The 22247-nt window shown below is 42.4% G+C and overlaps 1 protein-coding gene across 5 annotated transcripts in view; it reads left to right on the top strand.

The window, feature by feature from the left end:
- Positions 1-21958, top strand: part of mapkap1 (MAPK associated protein 1) — a 244695-nt gene extending 222737 nt beyond the window's left edge. For all 5 annotated transcript variants that reach the window (XM_033048807.1, XM_033048806.1, XM_033048808.1 and 2 more), the window contains 2 exons: positions 4394-4491; positions 21059-21958. In XM_033048807.1, coding sequence (XP_032904698.1) covers positions 4394-4491; positions 21059-21181 — 221 coding nt within the window. In that variant the 3' untranslated portion in view covers positions 21182-21958. The remainder of the gene's footprint in view (positions 1-4393; positions 4492-21058) is intronic.
- Positions 21959-22247: the final 289 nt, after the last annotated feature.

The following is a 22247-nucleotide window of genomic DNA, read 5'->3' as shown; positions in this document are numbered from 1 at the left end:
CTCCAAAACCTGCACATTCATTCATAGATTTTTTCCATAATTTGTTCTCTTCACAATATAAAATTGCCCTGAACTGCAGTTATTTTTCATTGCATTTACAACTGAAAACTCACCCAGTCGCGCAGTCTTTTTTCTGGGGTTGGGGAGATCAAGAACTAGAGGTTTCCGGTGAGAGGGGACAGGATTTAACAAGAATCAGGGGGCAACTTCCCCCCACCCCCCACTGGGTACATGGAATGAGCTGCCAGAGGAAGTAGTTGAGGTAGGTACTACATTTAGATTTCAGACACTCAGTCAGATTTGCAACCCCTAAATCAGGAAGCACATGCTGGAACACGGATCAGGCATTGGGAATTGTGTATTAGGAGTAAGATAAACAAATTAGATTAAAAACATTTTTAATCTCCAGCACCAGCTAATTCTCGTGGGATGAAGCCATTTTTGAGACTAGTGATGTTGTTGGGCAATAATGAACTACATCACACAGGAGTAACCTGGCACACACAGGGGTGAGAACATAATGAGTTTACTCCTGTGTGCACCAGCCCTAACATTTTCATCTGCCGCTAGTGGAGACTTAGATCAGCAAACACAAGCTTCGTTTCCAGCACGGGAGTTTCTATCCAAAGAATTAAATAAATCTGGAATTAAAGTTGTTGCCGTCATCATGACGACTAAACTACTGTGATTGTGTAAAAGTCTGTCTGGTTCCCCAATATCCATCAAGGGTTGAAGTCTGTCATCTTCCCCCCTTCCCCCACCTTACTTGTTCCCCACTTGGATGAGCACCCAATTCTCCCACAATTCTGCCTCCTTTCTCCTTCCTCCCATATCCCTTCCTCTGGCTTCACATTTCATGCCTCTTCTCCTTATCTCACACCTTTTGCTTTTTCACTACCTCTGTCCAAATATCTACCAACTAAATCCCCCCGACCTATTTCCACCTATCACTTGCCAGGATTTGTTTTCCCCCCTCCCCCCAACCAGCTTTCTCCCCCCGCCCCCTACAACAATTAGTCTTAAGGGTCCTGACCCAAAACATCATTTATCCATGTTCTCCAGCGATGCGGCCTGACCCATTGAGTTACTCCAGCATTTTGTGTTTTTTGTAAACCAGCATCTGCAGATCCTTGCAACCATCTTGTTTTGGCAGACTCTAAAAGCTGTTTGATTTCATTAAAATATAAACAAGAATACACTGATCGGCCTGGAACCACCTCTGCCATTCAGTCAGAATGTGGATGATCAAGCCTTGGCACCAACACCACCTCCCCACATTCTTAGACATTTCAACTTCAGGGAGTCGATCAGCCTCCACTTTGACTCTGTCTCCGCAGCTCTGTGGGATAGAGAATCTAAAAGATTCATGACCCTGTGAGACAAGAAATTTCTCCTTATTTTCACTTTTAACAGACAACCATTTTATTACCAATTTTTCAAGACTAGTTTATTGTCAATGCACGAGGTACAGGTGCAATGAAGATCTTGCTGCAACAGCATCTCAGACAACACAGATAAACATTAATTCTACAAGAAAAGAAAAGGGTTGCAAAAAAAAGTCAATTGTGCAAAAATACATGATTAGAAAACAAATCCATGAAGAACAGTCCATAGAGAACAGCTCCAGCAGAACTCTTCTTTCAGCCCACAATGTTCATGCCGAACATGATGCCAAGTTAAACTAATCATCTCTGGGATAGATAGACACAAAAAGCTGGAGCAACTCAGTGGGACAGGGAGCATCTCTGGAGAGAAGGAATGGGTAACGTTTCATCTGAAGAAGGGTTTCGAACCGAAACATCACGCATTCCTTCTCCCCAGAGATGCTGCCTGTCCCGCTGAGTTGCTCCAGCTTTTTGTGTCTATCTTCAGTTTAAACCAGCACGTGCAGTTCCTACTTGCACATCTCTGGAGTAGGAAAGGTTCAGAGGGATATGTGACAAATGCAGGCAGGTGGGACTAGCATAGATGGGGCATCTTGGTCGGCATGCGAGAACTGATGGGTTTACTTGCATTAACCAGCCTTTTGATGCTTGGAATCAGCAGCCGATATATTTCATAACTATTTAATTGAATTTAGACAATTCCATTAAATCAGGATACTTAAAAGTTGTATAATTCAAGAAAAAAAAAATCATTTACTATTTGGACTTTTGGATTTTGCAATTACCATGTGCATTAAAGAACAATGTATTTGGTGATCATTATAAGAGTTCAAGTGATGTGAAAATTGCCCATGTTAATTGCTTGCAGAAACTAGTTTCATTCCCGTAGAGTGGCTGGACTCAAGTGTGTGAATAATTGAGAATGTAGTTTTCAATTCCACATGTTGTTCAACACTCAAAGACAAATTGACATTGGTCTGCCATTGGAATGTATTAACATGTGTGGGGTTCTTTGATCCAGGATCATGAATCCTGCTTTTCTTTTCTCAGCAACTCCTTTCTACATGTGTACGAACTTGGATTGATTCGGCTCACCAAAGATAGACACATACTGCTGGAGTAACTCAGTGTGTCAGGCGGCATCTCTGGAGAAAAAGAATAGGTGATGTATCAGGTCAGAACTCTTCGTCAGAATGCAGAAGGGTTCCGACCTGAAAAGTCATCTGTTTTTCTCCAGAGATACTGCCTGACCTGCTGAATTACTCCAGCATTATGTGTCTATCTTCAGTATAAACCAGCATCTGGCATTCCTTCCGACACTCATCGGGCCACCAAGTCCACACCGACCGTCGATCAGATGTGCGCATTAGTTCCGTTATCCCACTTTTGCATCCACTCACTCCACACCAGGGGCAATTTACAGAGGCCAATTAACTTACAAACCCGCACGTCTTTGTGATGTGGGAGGAAACCGATGCATCCAGAGGAAACTCGTGTGTTCACAAGGAGAACATGCAAACTCCACCCAAACAGCACCCGAGGTAAAGATTGAACCCGGGTTTTTGGTGCTGTGTGGAAGCAGTTTCATCACTGATTTATTAGCAATTGGCTTATTCTGTTTAAATTTAAACAGCTGATGTTTGTTTAAAGCTGCTCTGTTATTTCCAAACTAATGGGATACAATCAACATCAGAATACCAAGTTTAGAGGATTAGAGATACAGCGTGGAAACAGGCCCTTCGACCCACCGAGTCTGTGCGGACGAGCTATCACCCCATACACTAGAACTATCCTACACATTAGGAATAATTTACAATTTTACTGAAGCCAATTAACCTACAAACCTGTACTTATTTGGTGTGTGGGAGGAAACCGGAGCACCTGGAGAAAACCCACGTGGTCATAAGGAGAACGTACAAAGTCCATACAGACAGCACCTGTAGTCAGGATCGAACCTGAATGTCTGCTGCTGTAAGCCAGCAACTCTACCACTGCACCACTTGGCCGTCCACCCAAGTTCTGCTGATATCAGCAACCTCCAATGTATGAGATTGGTAGAAGCAGAGATGAGGATTCCTGATGGTTCACTGAAACTCGGCCATTCAACTCTTGGGAGATATTGGGATGCCCTAGTTTGCTACATTCGACCATCATTGCAAATGTCGTGGTATCATGTTGCTCAGAATTTTGTGCCTTCTCAATCATTTTCTTCAGCATTTTTTTATATTGGTGTATTAAATTGTAAATCTATAAGAAATGTACAATGGCCTAGAGAATGAAAGAGCTGCAGTTCTGGCCTTGCAGTACTGAAATTTGAAGTCCTAGTAATTTTTTTGTGAGGTGAATCTAAAAATCCACGGTGCTGTGTAATTTAATGCCTTTGCTGTACTAAATTATATCGTAAAAGGTTATTGAAATAGTGGTGGGCATTGAATTAAACATATATTTTAAAAAAATTGGACTCTGCATCAAAAGATAAAATTAAAAAGGTTTCATTTTCTAATGCATGTTAACATAACCTCTCCAGAACTGCAGCATTAAGAAAGGTCAAGAGGCAGATAATTACCATATTACATCAGTCCAGTGCAGTAAATCTGTGTAAATCTACCACAAATGTTAAATATTTTCTTCCTGCAACATTAGCGCCAAGCAGTGTCTGGATTCTTGTTTTATTCCTCTTTCCTCCCTCATCAACGGCAGCAACCCCCCCTCCAAACCTCTCCACAAGAAGAATTGACAGAGGACCTAACTAACCAAATGATTGATTTTGCACTTTGTCCATTGTGATGGGACGGGGGAATCAAATTATATTAAAAAGGGTTCTGTTGCCTTTGTGGTGAGTTTTGCCTGAACGATGTTGAAATGACATGCGGAGACTGTAGCCATCATGCAATTTCCTTCTGTTCTGCTGATGGGACATTAATATCGCCATCTGTTTCTTTGTCAAGCTGCATCCGTAGTAAAACTCTGTTCATCTGTTTGACTCCTGTCCTTTGTTTGCCTTGCAGGCAGCGCAATATTCAAGCTCACATATCTAAGCAATCATGACCACAAGCATCTCTACTTTGAAGCAGACACCAACACAGTCAATGAAATTGTGCTGAAGGTTAGTGGCAGAGCAGGTATTTTGCCGAGGAGAAGCTGGTGACTGATGACAGAGTGGCAATAAATTCTGTACACTTCTGTTGTAATGTAGTTTGACTGTAATGAGTTCAAACATGATTTGTAACTTGCTAGAGGTATGCCGCATCATTGCTGCATTTCAACAGTAAAAGTAATTCCACTTTATCTTAATAAGTGTTTCAATTTGCATCGTATGGAAATAGCAGCATTTCACCAGTGGGAGTGAGTTATAGCCATGCTTTCATAAGTGATCTTTGCATGTGTGATGCATTGTTTTGAACTGCGTGAACTGTCCCGTGACTCTGTGAAAGGGGACCTTGTGTTTGAGAGTTAAGTATATTTTCTTTGCTGTAGAACTTCATCCGTGCTGGCAGTGGCATTCAGCTGCTTTTTACAAAATACGTCAGCCTCTCGGATTTATTGCTTTAACAGCACTATGAATCTCTCCAGACCAGGAATTTTGCAAAGAGGAATTTTGTATCTTGGACACATATGCAAAGACCTGGCATCTTAGCCTCTCAATGCTTGAAGCAGGAAAATATATAGCATTCCCTTTATTAAGCTATCTGCAGCAAGGTTAAAATCCATAGCAACAGATCTGTGCAATGTGTCCGTTCACTTTCAGTTGACTGCTTTGACATTAAAATGGAATTAAGTGAAAATAGGTGAGTAAACCAGGCTCAGGGTGGCAACTGCTGTGAATTTTTAACTGTTACCATATTATGGTGAGGGTGCAAGTGTTGAATCTGATGTAACTTGATTGGGAAATAATTTTGCAGTAAGGCAGACCCTATTATAATGAATGTCACCTGGTTGCTAATAACCACAGCTTTCAGTAAGCTTCATAAACACAGTTCATTGGAAGTGTGCAAATTTAGAAGCAGTTTTATCACTCGGTGAACTACATTATACATCAGGAGTCAGGTGTGGATTTGTCGATGACTGCAAGATGACTGCAAGATTACTGTCCGCAGAAGACTTCATAAACAGAAATACAGAGGCTACACTGCAAGATGCAAACTACTGGTTTGATGCAAAAATGGGATGGCCTGGTTACAGTTTGCAAAGAAGTACTTGAAAGAGCAACCACAATTCTGGAAAAAGGTCTTGTGGACAGATGAGATGAAGATTAAGTGATGGCAAGAGCAAATTATGGAGGAGAGAAGAAACTGCCCAAGATCCAAAACATACCACCCCATCTGTGAAACACGGTGGTGGGGGTGTTATGGCCTGGGCATGTATGGCTGCTGAAGGTACTGGCTCACTTATCTTCATTGATGATACAACTTCTAATGGTAGTAGCATAATGAATTCTGAAGTGTATAGACACATCCTATCTGCTCAAGTTCAAACAAATGCCTCAAAACTCATTGGCCGGCGGTTCATTCTACAGCAAGACAATGATCCCAAACATACGGCTAAAGCAACAAAGGAGTTTTTCAATGCTAAAAAATGGTCAATTCTTGAGTGGCCAAGTCAATCACCCGATCTGAACCCAATTGAGCATGCCTTTTACATGCTGAAGAAAAAACTGAAGCAGGACTAGCCCCCAAAACAAGCATAAGCTAAAGATGGCTGCAATACAGGCCTGACAGAGCATCACCAGAGAAGACACCCAGCAACTGGTGATGTCCATGAATCGCAGGCTTCAAGTAGTCGGTGCATGCAAAAGATATGCAACTAAATACTAAACATGACTATTTTCATTTACATGACAATGCTGTGTCCCAAACATTATGGTGCCCTGAAATGGGGGGAATATATATAAACACTGCTGTAATTTCTACATGGTGAAACCAAAATGTTTTAAAATAGCCTTTATTAAAATCTGACAATGTGCACTTTAACCACATGTGATTTGTTCTATTAAAAATCTCAAATTGTGGAGTACACGGGCAAATAAATAAATGATGGGTCTTTGTCCCAAATATTATGGAGGGCACTGTATGTTTCTCATTGATTTTTGGGTAAAGTAATTAAATTTGTTATGCACATTGGTTTCATGAAAAACAGCATTCATCCTCAGTACAATATGTCATTATTACTGACAGAAGAAGATTGCTGTCTATCACCATCACATATCTTACGGTTTTGATCTTCCTTGTCTTTTTCTTTACTATTTTGAATATTTTGGGTGAACGCACCGTTTATGTGAGATATTTGCTGGAATTTATAGATTCTGTATAGCATTCCAATTGCAATTAAAATGTTAATGATGCCGTGCTTCATTGAAGTGCTTTAACATATTAAAATTAAAATCTGTTGTAAGATCATTAGCATCAAGACAGATGTACAGTGCCCTCCATAATGTTTGGGACAAAGACCCATCATTTATTTATTTGCCTCTGTACTCCACAATTTGAGATTTGTAATAGAAAAAAATCACATGTGGTTAAAGTGCACATTGTCAGATTATAATAAAGGCCATTTTTTTAATACATTTTGGATTAACCATGTAGAAATTACAGCAGTGTTTATACATAGTCCCCCCATAATCAGGGCACCATAATGTTTGGGACTTAGCAATGTCATGTAAATGAAAGTAGTCATGTTTAGTATTTTGTTGCATATCCTTTGCATGCAATGACTGTTTGAAGTCTGTGATTTTCTTTCTTTATTATAGAGAGAATTCTTCTGTCATCAGCTGTGGAGGTCTTCCCTGGCCTGCCAGTCCCTTTGCGATTAGTAAGCTCACCAGTGCTCTCTTTCTTCTTAATGATGTTCCAAACAGTTGATTTTGGTAAGCCTAAGGTTTGGCCGATGTCTCTAACAGTTTTATTCGTGTTTCTCAGTCTCATAATGGCTTCTTTGACTTTCATTGGCACAACTTTTGTCCTCATGTTGATAAACAGCAATAAAAGTTTCCAAAGGTGATGGAAAGACTAGAGGAAAGACTTGGTGCTGAGAGCTCTCTTATACCTGCATTAAGGATGCAATTAAACACACCTGAGCATTTACAAACACCTGTGAAGCCATGTGTCCCAAAAATTATGGTGCCCTGAAATGGGGGGACTATATATAAACACTGCTGTAATTTCTACATGATGAAACCAAAATGTGTAAAAATGCCCTTTAATAAAATCTGACCATGTGCACTTTAACCACATGTGATTTTTTTTTTCCATCACAAATCTCAAATTGTGGAGTACAGAGGCAAATAAATAAATGATGAATTTAAACAGTTAATAGAAAGAAATTGAATTAAATAATGAACATGGTTTGTACACTTTATTCTTTAGTGACCTCACAAATTTGAGTCGGGTCTTGGGGAAAAGCTTGTGCTATAAGATGTCATTTTGATCAAATGTGTCTCTTGATTATTTTGTGAGGCAAGCTGTGGACATTGATTTTCCTTTACTCCAATGACACACTATCTTTAAGATTCCCTGGAAATAACATGTCCCTGTGTTACTGAGGCTGCAGCAAAGAGAATTAGAAGTGAAACGATCCACGTCTGATTATCATAGCTGCTGACTGTCAGCTTTCAACACTTATCACTGAAGATTAGTTTGACCAGGTGTAGGAACACAAAACCATTTTGCTACGTTACTAATATTAAGTGAACCGCTGAAATAAGAAACAAAAACAGAACATGCCTGAAACACTCATGTCGGGCAGCGTCCATGAAGGGAGAAACAGATGGGTCTGGTTAAAGACCTTTCTCGGAAGTGGGAAGTAGGGACAACAAATTAGTATCAAGCTGCAGAGAAGGAGGGGGGGTGGATATGATAAAGGGAGTATTTCATAAGGTGAAACCAAGGATGCTGTGGGCACAGATGTCGGGGTCTTTTGGTCAAGGGATTAAAAGGGGCAGTTATTGTGAACAGAAGCTAAGGGCTGTTAAAGAGCAAGATTACATACAATATAACATGGAAACGCTAAGATGCAGGACCAGTCTAGCAAGTGAAGCTGTGGTAATGGAGAGAGGAAATACTGAGCTGATATAACAGATGAATGACTTGCAGCAGAAATGTTCAGCACTGATAAGGACAGAGAAAGTGAGTTAGCTGTAGTTGTGGAATTCAATATTGAGACTGGAAGCAGCAATATCAAGTTCTACCGATTGAGTTAACCTTCAGTCTGTGTCGGAAGGAGTAGTTCACCGTTTGTGATGCTGGTTCAGTACTTTACTCAACTTCCTGATCCGCTGGGCAGGTCGTGCAGCCCTGTGTTTTGTATCTTTTGCATTCTCACTCTCTACATGCCCTCATTTCAAAGCTTTTGTCAACATTAAGCCATGTTACAATACAATACCGTTTATTTGTCATTTGAACCTCACATGAAGTTCAAACAAAATTTGATTCTCTCTCCCAAATCCCCATCATTGACCACATGGCCTTATTTGCAACTTACCCCAAGGGCAACACAAGACTCACACTATCAGAAGCATTCTCATCACACAATCGCTGTCACTCCACCTTCCCCCTGCAAACCAACCCGTCTGAAACTCAAGACTAACTTGTTTTCTCTTCTTTCCCAGCCTGACAATAGGCCATCGACCTGAAAGGTTGTCCTTGTTTCTTTCTCCACGGGTGCTGCCCAACCTGCTGAGTTTCCTGTATTTTCTTTGGGAATTCCAGTTCAGGATTTTCTTTTAATTTTCATTTATTGTAGAAGTAAAAGTTTATTAGCAAATGAATAAGTAGGAACCATTAGGATGTGTGAGGTGTAGTGACCAAGTAGGTTTACATTATACAATGGATGGATCTGACATTAGTGCTGCAAAGTGATGCTGTGTTGTAGGAACACGCACAAACGCCCACGTGACTGGCTGCTGTTTCTTCTGTTCTTATGATCTTCAAACAAATATATTTGTTTTCTTTAGTTTTGCAGTTAAATTCTCTCAACCTATGGTTTTAGATTGCAATAAATATAAAGTAGCCTTTGTTCTCATCAATAACTGGCTAGAACTGATTAATTGAAGTCAAATTTTTTTACTTAAAGAAAATAAATCTGAGAGCCTCGGCTAAAAGCACAGTGCAGATTTAGCACAGCATCTTGTGTTTACTTGATATGGATTTTGGGTGAGTAAGAGGCTACAGAGAGGCAGAGGTGATTGCAATCAATTCAGATACATTGATTAAACTATTTAAGGCAGACATGGAAGGGCAGATGTGCGGCAGCTGGAGCATGTGGAAGTTGATGGAAACCATTGGGATCCATGGCAACCACATCTGGATTAAGTGTCTGTAGCTTGAGGTACTCCAAGATTCAGATAGTTATAAGGAGAACGTTACTGGATCAAACAGGTGATGTCTTTAGATTTTGAATTAAAGTCACAGGGTAAAGATTATTAAAATTAGAGCACACAGATAAGGTGGCAACATAGTGGTGTGGATTGTAAATTGGTCAGTGGACAGAAAACAGTAGGAGTAAATGCTCCAATTTTGGGCTGAGAGGCTGTGGCAAGAAAGGTGTTGCAGGATTCAGTGCACATGTTGACTGTCTATTCACAATTCAAGTTCACTGAAGATACAAAGCTGGGTGGCAGCGCAAGGCTGTAAGGAGGATGCAGAGAAACTTCAAAACAATGTCGACAAACCAAGTTACTGGACAAGACTATGGTAAATGGAATGTTGCGATGGCGCAGAGATGTACATTTTTAGAAACTGGCCCTTTAGCCTGCCTTGTCTATGCGAGCCATCAAACATGGCCACTAATCCCCATTGACTACATGTCCCTCAATGCCCTGTTCATTCAGGTACCTGTTCAGATGCCTCTTATGCTGTTTGATTGATTGAGAGATACAGCATGGAAACATGCCCTTTGGCCCACCGAGTCCACCCTGAGCATTGATCACTGATCACCTGTTCACACTAGTTCTACATTATCCCACTTTCACATCTGCCTGCTACACACCAGGGGCAATTTGCTAAAGCTATTTAACCTACAAACCTGAACGTCTTTGGGATGTGGCAGGTAACCGGTGCACCCGGAGAAAACCCACGCAATCACTGGGAGAAAACTCAGCGCAGGAAGAAGCTGAGGTCAAGATTGAACCTGGGTCTCTATCAGCTGTAGACAAAAATGCTGGAGAAACTCAGCGGATGAGGCAGCATCTATGGAGCGAAGGAAATAGGCAACGTTTCGGCCCGAAACGTTGCCTATTTCCTTCGCTCCATAGATGCTGCCTCACCGGTGGAGTTTCTCCAGCATCTTTGTCGACCTTTGATTTTCCAGCATCTGCAGTTCCTTCTTCAACATTCTCTCTACCAGCTGTGCTACTCTGATGTTATCAGCTACTATTGGTGTGAAAAATGTTATGATCTCACTGTTGCTAAGTATAGCCTTCAGTGAAAATAAGATTCATGGACTATGCAAAGAATCACCCAAAATGTCAGGTTCATCAATGGTGCTGCTGTTAGACAAAGTATACATTGACTTAATTGTTGTAATGAAGAGGCATGTCAAGATTAATGTAAATAATTGTCTCTAAAAAAAAAATCATGTGTTGATGATGGCTAAAATGTATTGGCATAGATTTTAGGTTTTGAAACCAAGATAGGCAATAGCAGCATTTAGTGCTATTTTTATATCAATTGATTTGTCAGAAATTCCAGCCAGACAAGAGTTGCAATGGGAATGGAAAGGAGAGCTGCCAGTTATGGGCTGGTCTAGGAGTTGAAAACTGAAGCGTAACTGACATGTTGTTGCCACTTTCACTGTAAAGATAAGTTCCCTGCCACAACCTCTAGATAATTTTAGTAACAAAAATCAATTGTGTAGGAAGGAACTGCAGATGCTGATTAATACCCAATTCATGGGTATTAATGGTGGAGTAACTCAGCGGGTGGGACAGCATTTCTGGAGAAAAGGAATAGGCGACATTTCGGGTCGGAGCCCTTCTTCAGATTGAAAGACAGAGAAGGCCAGAACAAAACAGGGCCGACAACAGATGACCTCAGGGAGGGTGGAGTCCATAATGGCCCATTGTTGGCTTGGGTAGATGTGCTAACGACAGGGATGCAAGGATGCGAACAGTGGAACTAGAATGACTAGGGTGGGGGGCGAGGAATGCAGGAGCTACTTGAAATTAGAGAAATCAACGTTCATACCGCTGGGTTGTAAGTTGCCCAGGCAGAATATGAATACAAAATAAAAAAGAAAATACATTTCCCAGGTCAGCAATTTCTTTCATATGTGTAAATTCTTCTTGATTTGCTTTGTTGGTCATTAAGTGACTAATGTTGCATTGCTGCCTGCAAGAGATACAACTCCAGGGTGTAAATCTCTGGGCAGACAATGCAGGAAGTTATAATGGAGACTCAAGATCGCAGCTGCTGGAGTCTGGAGCAGGAACCAAGCTGCTGGAGGAAGTGGGTTGGGCAGCATCTGTAGAGGCAGAGCAATAGAGAGTTGGATATAGCTCTTGTGGCTGAGGGAATCGAGGGATATGGGGGAAAAGCTGGAACGGGGTAATGATTTTGGATGATCAGCAATGATCATATTGAATGGTGGTGCTGGCTCAAAGGGCCGAATGGCCTATTTTCTATGTATCTAATAGTCAGCGTTTCAGGTTTGGGACGTTATGAAATGTTGGCTATCCCTCTTCCTTCATTGGTGCTGCCTGAAGTGTTGAGTTCCTCCAGCAGATTGTTTTCTGTTCAAGGGAGTGATAACGTGCGGTGACTTCTACACGGGAAAGGGTGACGTTAGAAAGGCACCCATCCATGCAGAATTGAGATGTTTGAAAATGTTGGCACGGTTAAGCTGCGTAAATTTTGATCGTTGTTCCAAGACTATTTTCAGCACGTTTAAGAAACATTCGGACAGGTACATGCTTAGGATAGAGGATACGGGCTAAACACAGGCGGGTGGGACTAGTGTAGATTGGGCATGTTGATCGGCGTGGGCAAATTGGGCCACGCAGTGCAAAACTAGTTAGACTGTTCCAGGCTCAACAGGGCAACAAGCCAGGCATCTTCGACAGTGAAGAAGGGTTTCTACCCAAACCGTCATCCATTCCTTCTCTCCAGAGATGCTGTCTGATCCGCTGAGTTACACCAGCATTTTGTGTCTATCTTCGAAAGTGGGCTTGCTATTTTCTTTCTAGAGATACGGTGCAGAAACAGTCCCTTCGGCCACCGAGTCTGCGCTGACCAACAATCACACAGTTCATTAGTTCTATCCTACGCTCAAGGGACAATTTACAGAGACGTACAAACCCGCACGTCTTTAGAATATGGGAGGAAACCAGAGCACATGGAGGAAACCCTTTGCTGCCACAGGGAGAACATGCAAACTCCACTCAGACAGCACCCTTAGTCAAGATCAAAGCTGGATCTCGGGACCATTGTGCCGCCCCTAAATTTGACATTCTGACAACATCAATCAAGTTGTGTTGAATAGCGATCTAATTGTTTGCTTCCTATCAATATCTTGCAGAAACAGGCAGAAGGAAGTGGCACATGCCTCTGCCTCGCTGCGCCAGAGACTTGGGTTCAGTACTGACCACGGGTGCTGTCTGTGGAGTTTGCTCACTCTCCCAGTGATCGTAGGGGCTTCCTCTGGTTGCTATCGTGTCCATCAACATTCCAAAGACGTAGGGATTGGTAGGTTAATTGTAAATTGCGACTGTAAGTGTGTGGTGGAATGCCGGAGGGCACGATAACTATATGGAGAGGATAAAATTGGATTAGTGTATGATTAGTGAAAAGGGTGACTGAAGGTCAATTTGGACATAATGGACCGCTGGGCCTGTTTCCGTGCTGTAATTTACTATAAAAGAGAGAAAAAATCCAAGATAATGTTTGTTTTCTCTCCTCTCGCGAGGGAAGACCCCGATGACCGCATCTTGCCATTGCTCAGTTGTTTTAATCCATGATTGATAACATTGACTCGTCTCCTCCATGTGGGGTCAGGTAGTTGTGCTGAACTGTTAGTTTGCTAGACTGGCCGAAATAATCTTGAGGCAGAGTTCAGATCCCATCAGGAAAGCTGAGGACTTGAAATTCAGTTATAATAAATAAATAAAATGGTCAAGTAAGCATTTCAATTTTTTGTTCCAACGGCAAGTGCTACCCAGCAGTGTTTCAGTGCAAACGAGGCTGACATGTTTGCAACAATCATCAGTCAGAGAAGCTGATGTCAAGCCTATTTGTTTCAAGAAATATATCAAAAAGTGGTTGAGTGCACTAGCTACAGCCCAGCCTGGCTGCAACTTGGCTGGAGTGATAAAGATTTGAAGTTTTCCATGGGAAAATACTGTTGTGTACCTGTCAATGGAAATCTGTCCAGTTATCTCCTGTCCATAAAAGGCAGCTCAAATCCATTGCACTCCCCCAACAACCTGCTCTCAATCATCAGCGAAGTGTTGGAGGGAGTTGTCAGCAGAGTTATCAGCAGCATTTGTTCATCAATAACTCACAGATCGATGCTAAAGTTGGGATCTGCCAGGATCGCTCGGCTCCAGTTCTCATTAAGCCTCGGTGCGATGAATGACCAAAGAGTTGACTTCCAGAAATGAAGTGAGGGTCGCCGTCCTTGACCTCAGAACACGTTATGCAGCAATGTGGCATGAACGAGTTTGACTTAAAGCTGAAATCGATGCAAGTTCGGGTAAAGACCCCACTGGCCAGGGATGTACAGTGCCCACCATAATATTTGGGACAAAGACCCATCATTTATTTATTTGCCTCTGTATTCCACAATCTGAGATTTGTAATTTTTAAAAATCACATGTGGTTAAAGTGCACATTGTCAGATTTTATTTTAAAGGAAGAAGGGTTTCGGCCCGAAACTTTGCCTATTTCCTTTGCTCCATAGATGCTGCTGCACCCGCTGAGTTTCTCCAACATTTTTGTGTACCTTCGATTTTCCAGCATCTGCAGTTCCTTCTTAAACAAGATTTACAAGGATGTTGCCAGGACTCGAAGGCCTGAGCTGCAGGCTCGGACTTTATTCCTTGGAGCGCAGGAAGATGAGAGGCGATCTTACAGAGATGTACCAATGGACGACAGATGGCACAATGGGCTAAGTGTTCGGCTGGCAACCGGAAGGTAGCCGGTTCGAATCCCGCTTGGAGTGCATACTGTCGTTGTGTCCTTGGGCAAGACACTTCACCCACCTTTGCCTGTGTGTGAATGTGTGTGAGTGATTGGTGGTGGTCGGAGGGGCCGTAGGCGCAGATTGGCAGCCACGCTTCCGTCAGTCTGCCCCAGGGCAGCTGTGGCTACAGAAGTAGCTTACCACCACCGAGTGTGACTGAGGAGTGAATGAATAATGCGATGTAAAGCGCCTTGAGTATTAGATAGGCGCTATATAAATCCCATCCATTATTATTATTATTATTATTACCAAATCATGAAAGGAACAGTTCGGGTAAATGTACAGAATCTTGACCAGAGTAGGGGAATTAAGAACCAGATGATATGGGTTTGAAGTGAGGGGGAACAAAAATCTAATAGGAACCTGAGGCGTAACTTTTTTACAAAAAGGTGGTGGGTGTATGGAACAAACTGCCAGAGGAGGCAGTTGAGGCATGCACTATTTCAATGTTTAAGAAACATTTTGACAGGTACATGGATAGGACAGGTTTAGAGGGATATGGGCCAATAGCAGGCAGGTGAGACTAGTGTGGATGGGGCATGTTGGTCAGTGTGGATAAGTTGGGCCGAAGAGCCTGTTTCCATGCTATGTGGCTCAATGACCTTCATGCAACTTGTCAAGATGATGTGGTCACATTGTGAGTGATTTCAATCACCAGTTCCAACTTGCCAGATCTCAGCTCAGTACGTTAATCCATCAGCGAACCACATCACGACATCAAAAGAATTCTGCACGTTTTCAAAAGGTTGCTGCTTTATATGTGGTTGGCTTTATTAAACTTATTTAAGTTCATAAGTTCTAAGAGCAGAAAGAGGCCATTTGGCCCATCAGGTCTACTCTTTTCAATCATGGCTGATCTATCTTTCCCTCTCAACCCCATTCTTGTGCCTTCGCCCTATAACCCCTGACACCCATACTAATCAAATATCTGTCACTCTCCGGCTGAAGGCTTGTAATTAAACTGCCAGGAATTGATATGATGATAATCAAGTGAATTAGAACATAGCGTGCAAAATTACTTGGACATTTTTCTCATTCTCAAATTCCCATTGAAGTACTGAACTGCACCATTGCTGTACATACCATTCAGATTAAAACTAGTTGAAATACAATTTTTTTTAAAAGTTGAAGAATGAATGGTATTGGTTCATTTTGAACTATTATACATTAATGCCAACATGGTCGCATGCATTGCACTGTGAACCTTGCTACATATTGCGGTGCAAGACTCAGATTCTGGATTGAAGTGGAAGAAATATTTTCTCAACCCGTTGAAGCCATCTTCTACACAAATGCATTAACGATAACAGGACCCAAGAGAGAAAGTGGTGTTTCTTGTGACCAAATATTTCAGCGATTCCAATGTGGCTCCTTGCTGAACAATCAGAAAGCTTTGCAAGTACCAATTTATTCAGACTGGTGTTAAGAAAGGTGAAGAGACTGACGTGGAGGGAGTGCGAGCAGTTTCTACATAGTCAACCTAAATATGCAGGTAAAGTAATTTTCACTTGTACTATTCCGTAGTTTGACTGAAGTAATTCCGAATGATTACATGCCAAATAACACAATTGTACCAATTTAATATCATGCCTGAGTTTGTGTGTTTAAAATGTTATCTGCTTTGTTCACAGGGTTACCAAGCAAGCTAGCGTTGCACAAAGGAAGCCATCCTGCATCTGGTGAATGCTCGTACGAGGAGCACCCACACAATGAGGGGCATTCAGCGGTCAGAGCTTAGGCAGTGGCGATTGTTCCCCACCAGTGTGGTTAAATCATTTATATCCCTCACATAAGATTGTGTAAACCTTTGCCAATGTTTACCAGACTAAACACTGCCAGAGACCTTCTGGTTGCAAATGGGCTCTGGTAGAATGAGTATTTAAGCCCCACATCTGGCCCCGTTTAGTTTAGAGATACAGCGCAGAAACAGGCTCTTCGGCCCACAGAGTCCGCGCAGACCAGCAATCCCCGTACACTTGCAAACACTACACAAGGGACAATTTACAATTTTTACTGAAGCCAATTAACCTACAAACCTGCACGCCTTTGGAGTGTAGGAGGAAACTTGAGCACCAGGAGAAAACCCACGCGGTCACAGGGAGAACGTACAAACTCTGTGCGCACAGCACATTTGTTTCTGTTGGAGCTACCGATTGTCCCAAAGGAAACGGAGGACAGATGGAGGATCACCTTGTTTGGACCTCAGTGGATAACCTGTCTGTATTTTATTTCTCCCCCTATGTTTCCTCGCTGTGCTTCTCAAGATTGGATGGTTGAAGCCATCCACCTGAAGATGTGACATTCCCTTTTGACTGGCGTACTATACGTTGCAGAAGCTTTGATGCGGATGCCAGTGGTTCTTGATTTCTTGGTCCTCCAAAATATTCCAAATGGAATTTAAACTGGAGGTACACATGATGACATTAATCAGCCGATTACCCCGGGGAAGAGTGGCTGTAACTCTGGCCTTTATTTTTTAAATAGTTTAATAAACATTTCTGCTTCAGAAGGACTTGCCTTCCTCAGCACAGAATTGGGAAGGTTCAGTTTGGCAGTGGCCTTCCGTTCCACTTGCTGCATCTCATGCCAACTCATCCTGCTCCATGCTTCCCTGCACACTTTTCCATTTCTGCTCTTCAGAACCTGGTGCTTCTGCTCAGGAGGAAGTGAGTGACTGAGTGTAATAAAGTCTTGCTGGAGCTGGAATCAGATCATGAGTTTTTATCTCCCCCTGCTGCTGCTTTCTCTGGGTGCATCCAGAAGATTACAACCGTTTGCATTTGCAGTCAGACACACAGTCCATGGGGCTACTCAATTGTTCCACAATGCAGGAAGCCACACTGTGCACATCACATGCAGTTAGGGTTGCCAACTGTCCCGTATTAGCCGGGACATCCCATATATTGGGTTAAATTGATTTGTCCCATACGGACCGCCCTTGTCCCGTATTTGACCGCTACTACTCGGGTCGAGGGGACTGTCGGGTCGTAGCGCCGCGTCCAGCCCCGCCTCACCGTCCTCGCCAGTGGCCCCGTCGGATGGCAGCACGGCCAGCTGTTCGACCTTTGGACCTTCGCTTACTGCCGACACCACCACCCCTCCTTCTCATGGCCGATCATCGGTTCATGAGTTGCGTGCACCAGAACACAAAGCCCAGCCGGCGTGCCCACTGAGGAGCTGGCCAAAACTCCTCAGCTGGCCCGCCGGCTGGGCTTTGTGTGCAGTCCAGCACCCGGGCCAACTCATTCACCAGCTATGGCCGAGTTGGTCAACGAATTGCCGTCGGGAATTTGCCCCTTATTTTGACCTTTTGTCCCTTATTTGGGAGTGAGAAAGTTGGTAACCCTTCATGCAGTGGAGCCCAGAAACAGAATGGTGCAATGGAAAAGCTGCTAGATATCATGTTTGATTGAATTGGGAGCGTTCAGTGCTGACTGAAGCAAAACACAAAGAACTCAGCTGGTCAGGCAGCATTGGTGGAGAGAGTGGATAGGTGATGTTTCAGGTCGGGATGTCCTCATGGTTGTTTATAACCAAGTCACCCAGATGGTGTGAGGAGCTTTCAGCCTTCATCTTCTAGCATGTGGATTATATGTTGTCCTGAGAGTTGTTCCTTTCCTTGACTCAATAAGGCAATGAATTGATTATTAGTGGTGTGCGGTACATTTTCTGCTCCTGTCCTCGTTGCTCCCAGTTTTCTCTCCTTTGGGCTCTGCCCCCTTTGTATCGCAGTAGAACATCCCTCCAAAGAGCTTCACTCACGGAGAGCGTCGGGTTACCCTTGAACTACCAGCAACTAGAGAGCTGTCCTATGCTACTATCTACCTCATGGAAGACCTTCGGACTATCTCTGTTCCAACTTTACTGGACGTAATCTTGCACTAAACTTTATTCACGTTATTCCATTGATCATGTATCTGTATTCTGTGGATAGCTCGATTGTACTCGCTGACTGGTTAGCACGCCACAGAAGCTTTTCACTGTACCTCGGTACACGTCATAATAAACTAAACTCAACTTAACTCGAACCTCCATGCACATTGCTTGTCCGCTGTCGCTGCAGGCCTTGCAGCAGTACACGCACGCCTGGCTGCCCTCGCTGCATGGCCAACACCCACTATAAGGAGGGAGGAACATTGGGAGCTTCCCTGAATTGAGCTGACCACGTTGGTAGACGTAGACCAGCAGACAATCCGGACTTGTTTCCGTCGAAGATGGCTGGCTCGTGCAACAGGTAATGTACGACTGTCTGAAGTACCTTAAAACCTTACCATCTGCTCATGGCCCCCATTCATGGTTTTATATTTTTATCACTATTTTACTTTCACGACCATTGATTTTCCTGAGCCCAGCAGTGATTGTGTGTGCTCCATCAGGGACGTGTCCAATTGACTCAAACATTAGCAAGTTAACTGTCTCAATCACTCTTGCTAGTCCAGACTAAGGTTTTATTAGCCATGAAAAAAATATTCAAAATCATTTGAAGCTATCAGCTTTAAAATTTAACGACTATGAAGACCCAGCAGTACATAAAACTGTTCAGGTTTTAAGCTGCCAAATCTCTTCAGTGAACCAACTGATGCTAAGCCAAAGGGCTTTTTGCATTTTGATTTTTACATTAACCTTCCATTAAAAATTATCACGGCTATCATCACAAAGTATCGTGGCCAATAAATTTGCATTTTATGAGACATGTAAAACAAGTATTTACGATTTGCTAATGTGACTGTCTTTCATGCTGAACCAGCTCCCGTGTCAATTTTATTCACTGCTCTCCACCTTTTTAGGTCTCTACATGGGATTAGCCTCAAGGCTTTTATACATTCACTCCTGAACTAACCGTGCTGGCATTTTGTTCTGTACAGTGAAGGAGCTCATATAATGTGGGTAAAACTGAAGCACATTTCAAAAAATAAATCATCTTTTCCCTGCAGTTGATTGTTGTGATTCAAAGTTGAACTGAGTTCTGCAGTTTCCTTCGCGCCTACAATAGTTCATGGCCATGTGCTGAAGGTTAAACAACTCTTTATAATGGAAGAGTGAGATATCAAATGCACATTCTTGACAGGGTGGATGTTGGCCTTTCGTAGACTCTAGAACAAGGGATTGCCTGCTGAAGACAGATGATGCACAGTTGTTTTTTTCATGAGGACGGTGAGCCTTTGGAAGTCCCATCAAGCAGAGTCCCTGCGTATTTGTAAAGATCGTTGATAATCCAGGGTGAACGGATGGTTTTAGTTTAGTTCGGACAGTGTGGAAACAGGCCCACTGAGTCTGCATCGACCAGCGATTCCCACTCACTAACACTATCCTACACATACTGGGGACAATTTACATTTATACACAGCCAATTAACCTACAAACCTGTACGTCTTTGGAGTGTGGGAGGAAACTGAAGATCTCACGAACTGAGAAAACCCACGCAGGTCACGGGTCGAACGTACAACTCCGTACAGACAGCATCCAAAGTCAGGATCGAAGAAGAGGCTCTGGCGTTGTGAGGCAGCAACACTACCGCTGCACCACTGTAGAAACATGGAGTTGAGTTTACAATCATATCAACCAAGACCTTACCGAATGATAGAGCAGGCTTGAGGGAACAAATCACTTAACCCTGCTCCTAGTTTGAAAGTTTGTATGTAAAGTACATTCAATTTTAAATATAAGGCTTCCTGCATCTTGTAGTTCTAAACTATATGTAAAGTGCATTCTTTGTAATTCAAGTGCTATTTAGAAGAGTTTTGTCTCTGTGAAACATGTACACTACAATTCCATCGTGATCACAAGGTAGAATCCCTTGAAAGATTTTTTTATGTGAATAGAACATTGTGAAAAATAAATTTGCGTTGTTACAATTATTTTGCTGGAAAACTATCAATATAAGCCTTCTCCATTGCATGTTTACATTGAGCCAATCAATTAAAGAACTACCACCAGGAAAAATTAGAGGGTTAAATATCTAAACAATCACATTCAATTTTCCATCAAATGCTGATGAAAAGCTGCAGCCCTGTTGGAATCAAACTGCTGTTTATCAAATGCCTTTCGGAACATCTTGAAGTGGTAAGCTGTGCGTTCAAATAGGACTGGGGCTGATTGTCACATCTTAAATGTGTAGGAAGGAACTGGAGATGCTGGTTTAAACCGAAGATTATTATTAAATCTTTGCAACCGAGCGAAGAATCGAGTTTATAAACAAGGGTGAGCTGTCAGCTCTTGAGCAAGTTTCTGAGCTTGAAATAAATAATATGAAATCAGTTTCCCCATGTTGCAATTAATGAGGGGGAGTAGAGATCCAAGTCGGTGACATTCCTGGAAATTCGTGGGAATATCAGAGTCAGAGAGAGAGGCTGCACGGAAACAGGCCCTTCAGTCCATCGCGTCCGCACTAACCAAACAGTATCTAAATCACAGCTTGTTTCTTTCGCATTATTACTGATTTATCTTTTGACTTCCGCAACTTCTGAAGTAATTTTCCCTGGTGTGTTTCTGTTTGTTTCCAGATTAACTATATTTTGGAATCCAGAGCAAGTTCAGCACGAGCTGAATACCAGGCTCAGAAACAAAGAAAACTTAGCAGAAGAACAAGCTTCAGTTTTCAGAAGGACAAAAAATCAGGGCAGTAGCAGCAGCAGCAGCAGCATCAATGCAAACTGTCTGGACAATTCTGCTGAGAGAGGGAGAAGCTCCCCACAGCATTACAGGTGGGCGATAGGACGTTGAAGTTGTAACTGTCCAGGAACAGAACGGCAAAGGAAACGGATTCAGATTTGGAGGCATTTGAGATCTCTTGCTATTCTTGCATTCAAGGGATCTTGGTCTTCCTGTTTGGGATGCAGATTTTCCTTCCAGATTCTTCCTGTTGCCGAGCAGCCATATCAGACAGAAACAAATGCTGGTGGCTCGGTTTGTTCCCCTGTTTCATGGGGAGAGGCCACCTATATAATCACCTCCGGATTATGGATACAATAAATTGCACTGTCTGACAAGTGACTTCACACAGGTTGTCGTAGCTTGTCACCTGATCAAAGATGAAAGCTAATCATGTTGGGACTAAACCATGACATTTCCTTTTCTGATTCTTTTAAAAATGCAATTACTGGATAAGTAGTTTAATAAGTTTTTTCTTAACAGCTGAATAATACATTTTTTATGACCTCTGGAAGAAATAAACATTAGTTTTTACTGTGACCTGTAACTGTTCCTGCATTGTACCTGCTAACTATAATATAATGACAAAGCACTATGTAAGAAATAGCTGGTAATATTTCAGTTTGTCATTTCGGGGCAGTATGGGAATGTATAATGTGCTTAAAACATTGTCTTTCTGGCACAATGTATAAAAAATCTGCAGTTTCCAAGAGCTTAGTTTTAGTTTAAATATTTATCAATAATTTTACACCATAAAATTGAGACTCATATTTACGGCATCCTCTGTGAGCAACTGCTGATTCAGACAGTTTTACTCTCCATTTGCTGTGTTCTGGCCTCTCATTCACACTACAAACAGAAGATTTCTCCACGTCAGCCTTTTCCCTGGCGCCGTTTAATAAATTCAACCACTGTGTGCCTCTGCAGCATTCAGTGACCACTTAAACAAAATGAGTTAAAAGCTTGAGGTTTTCGAATGTATTGTGCAAAAATTCCCATTGGATCATCTCACTGCCATCATGTTGATATTGGTGAGACTGA

Source organism: Amblyraja radiata, chromosome 32 (genome assembly GCF_010909765.2).
Source record: "Amblyraja radiata isolate CabotCenter1 chromosome 32, sAmbRad1.1.pri, whole genome shotgun sequence".
NCBI classification, from domain to species: domain Eukaryota; kingdom Metazoa; phylum Chordata; class Chondrichthyes; order Rajiformes; family Rajidae; genus Amblyraja; species Amblyraja radiata.
Note: the sequence above shows the minus strand (reverse complement) of the source record. Positions and strands in the feature narration are given on the sequence as shown.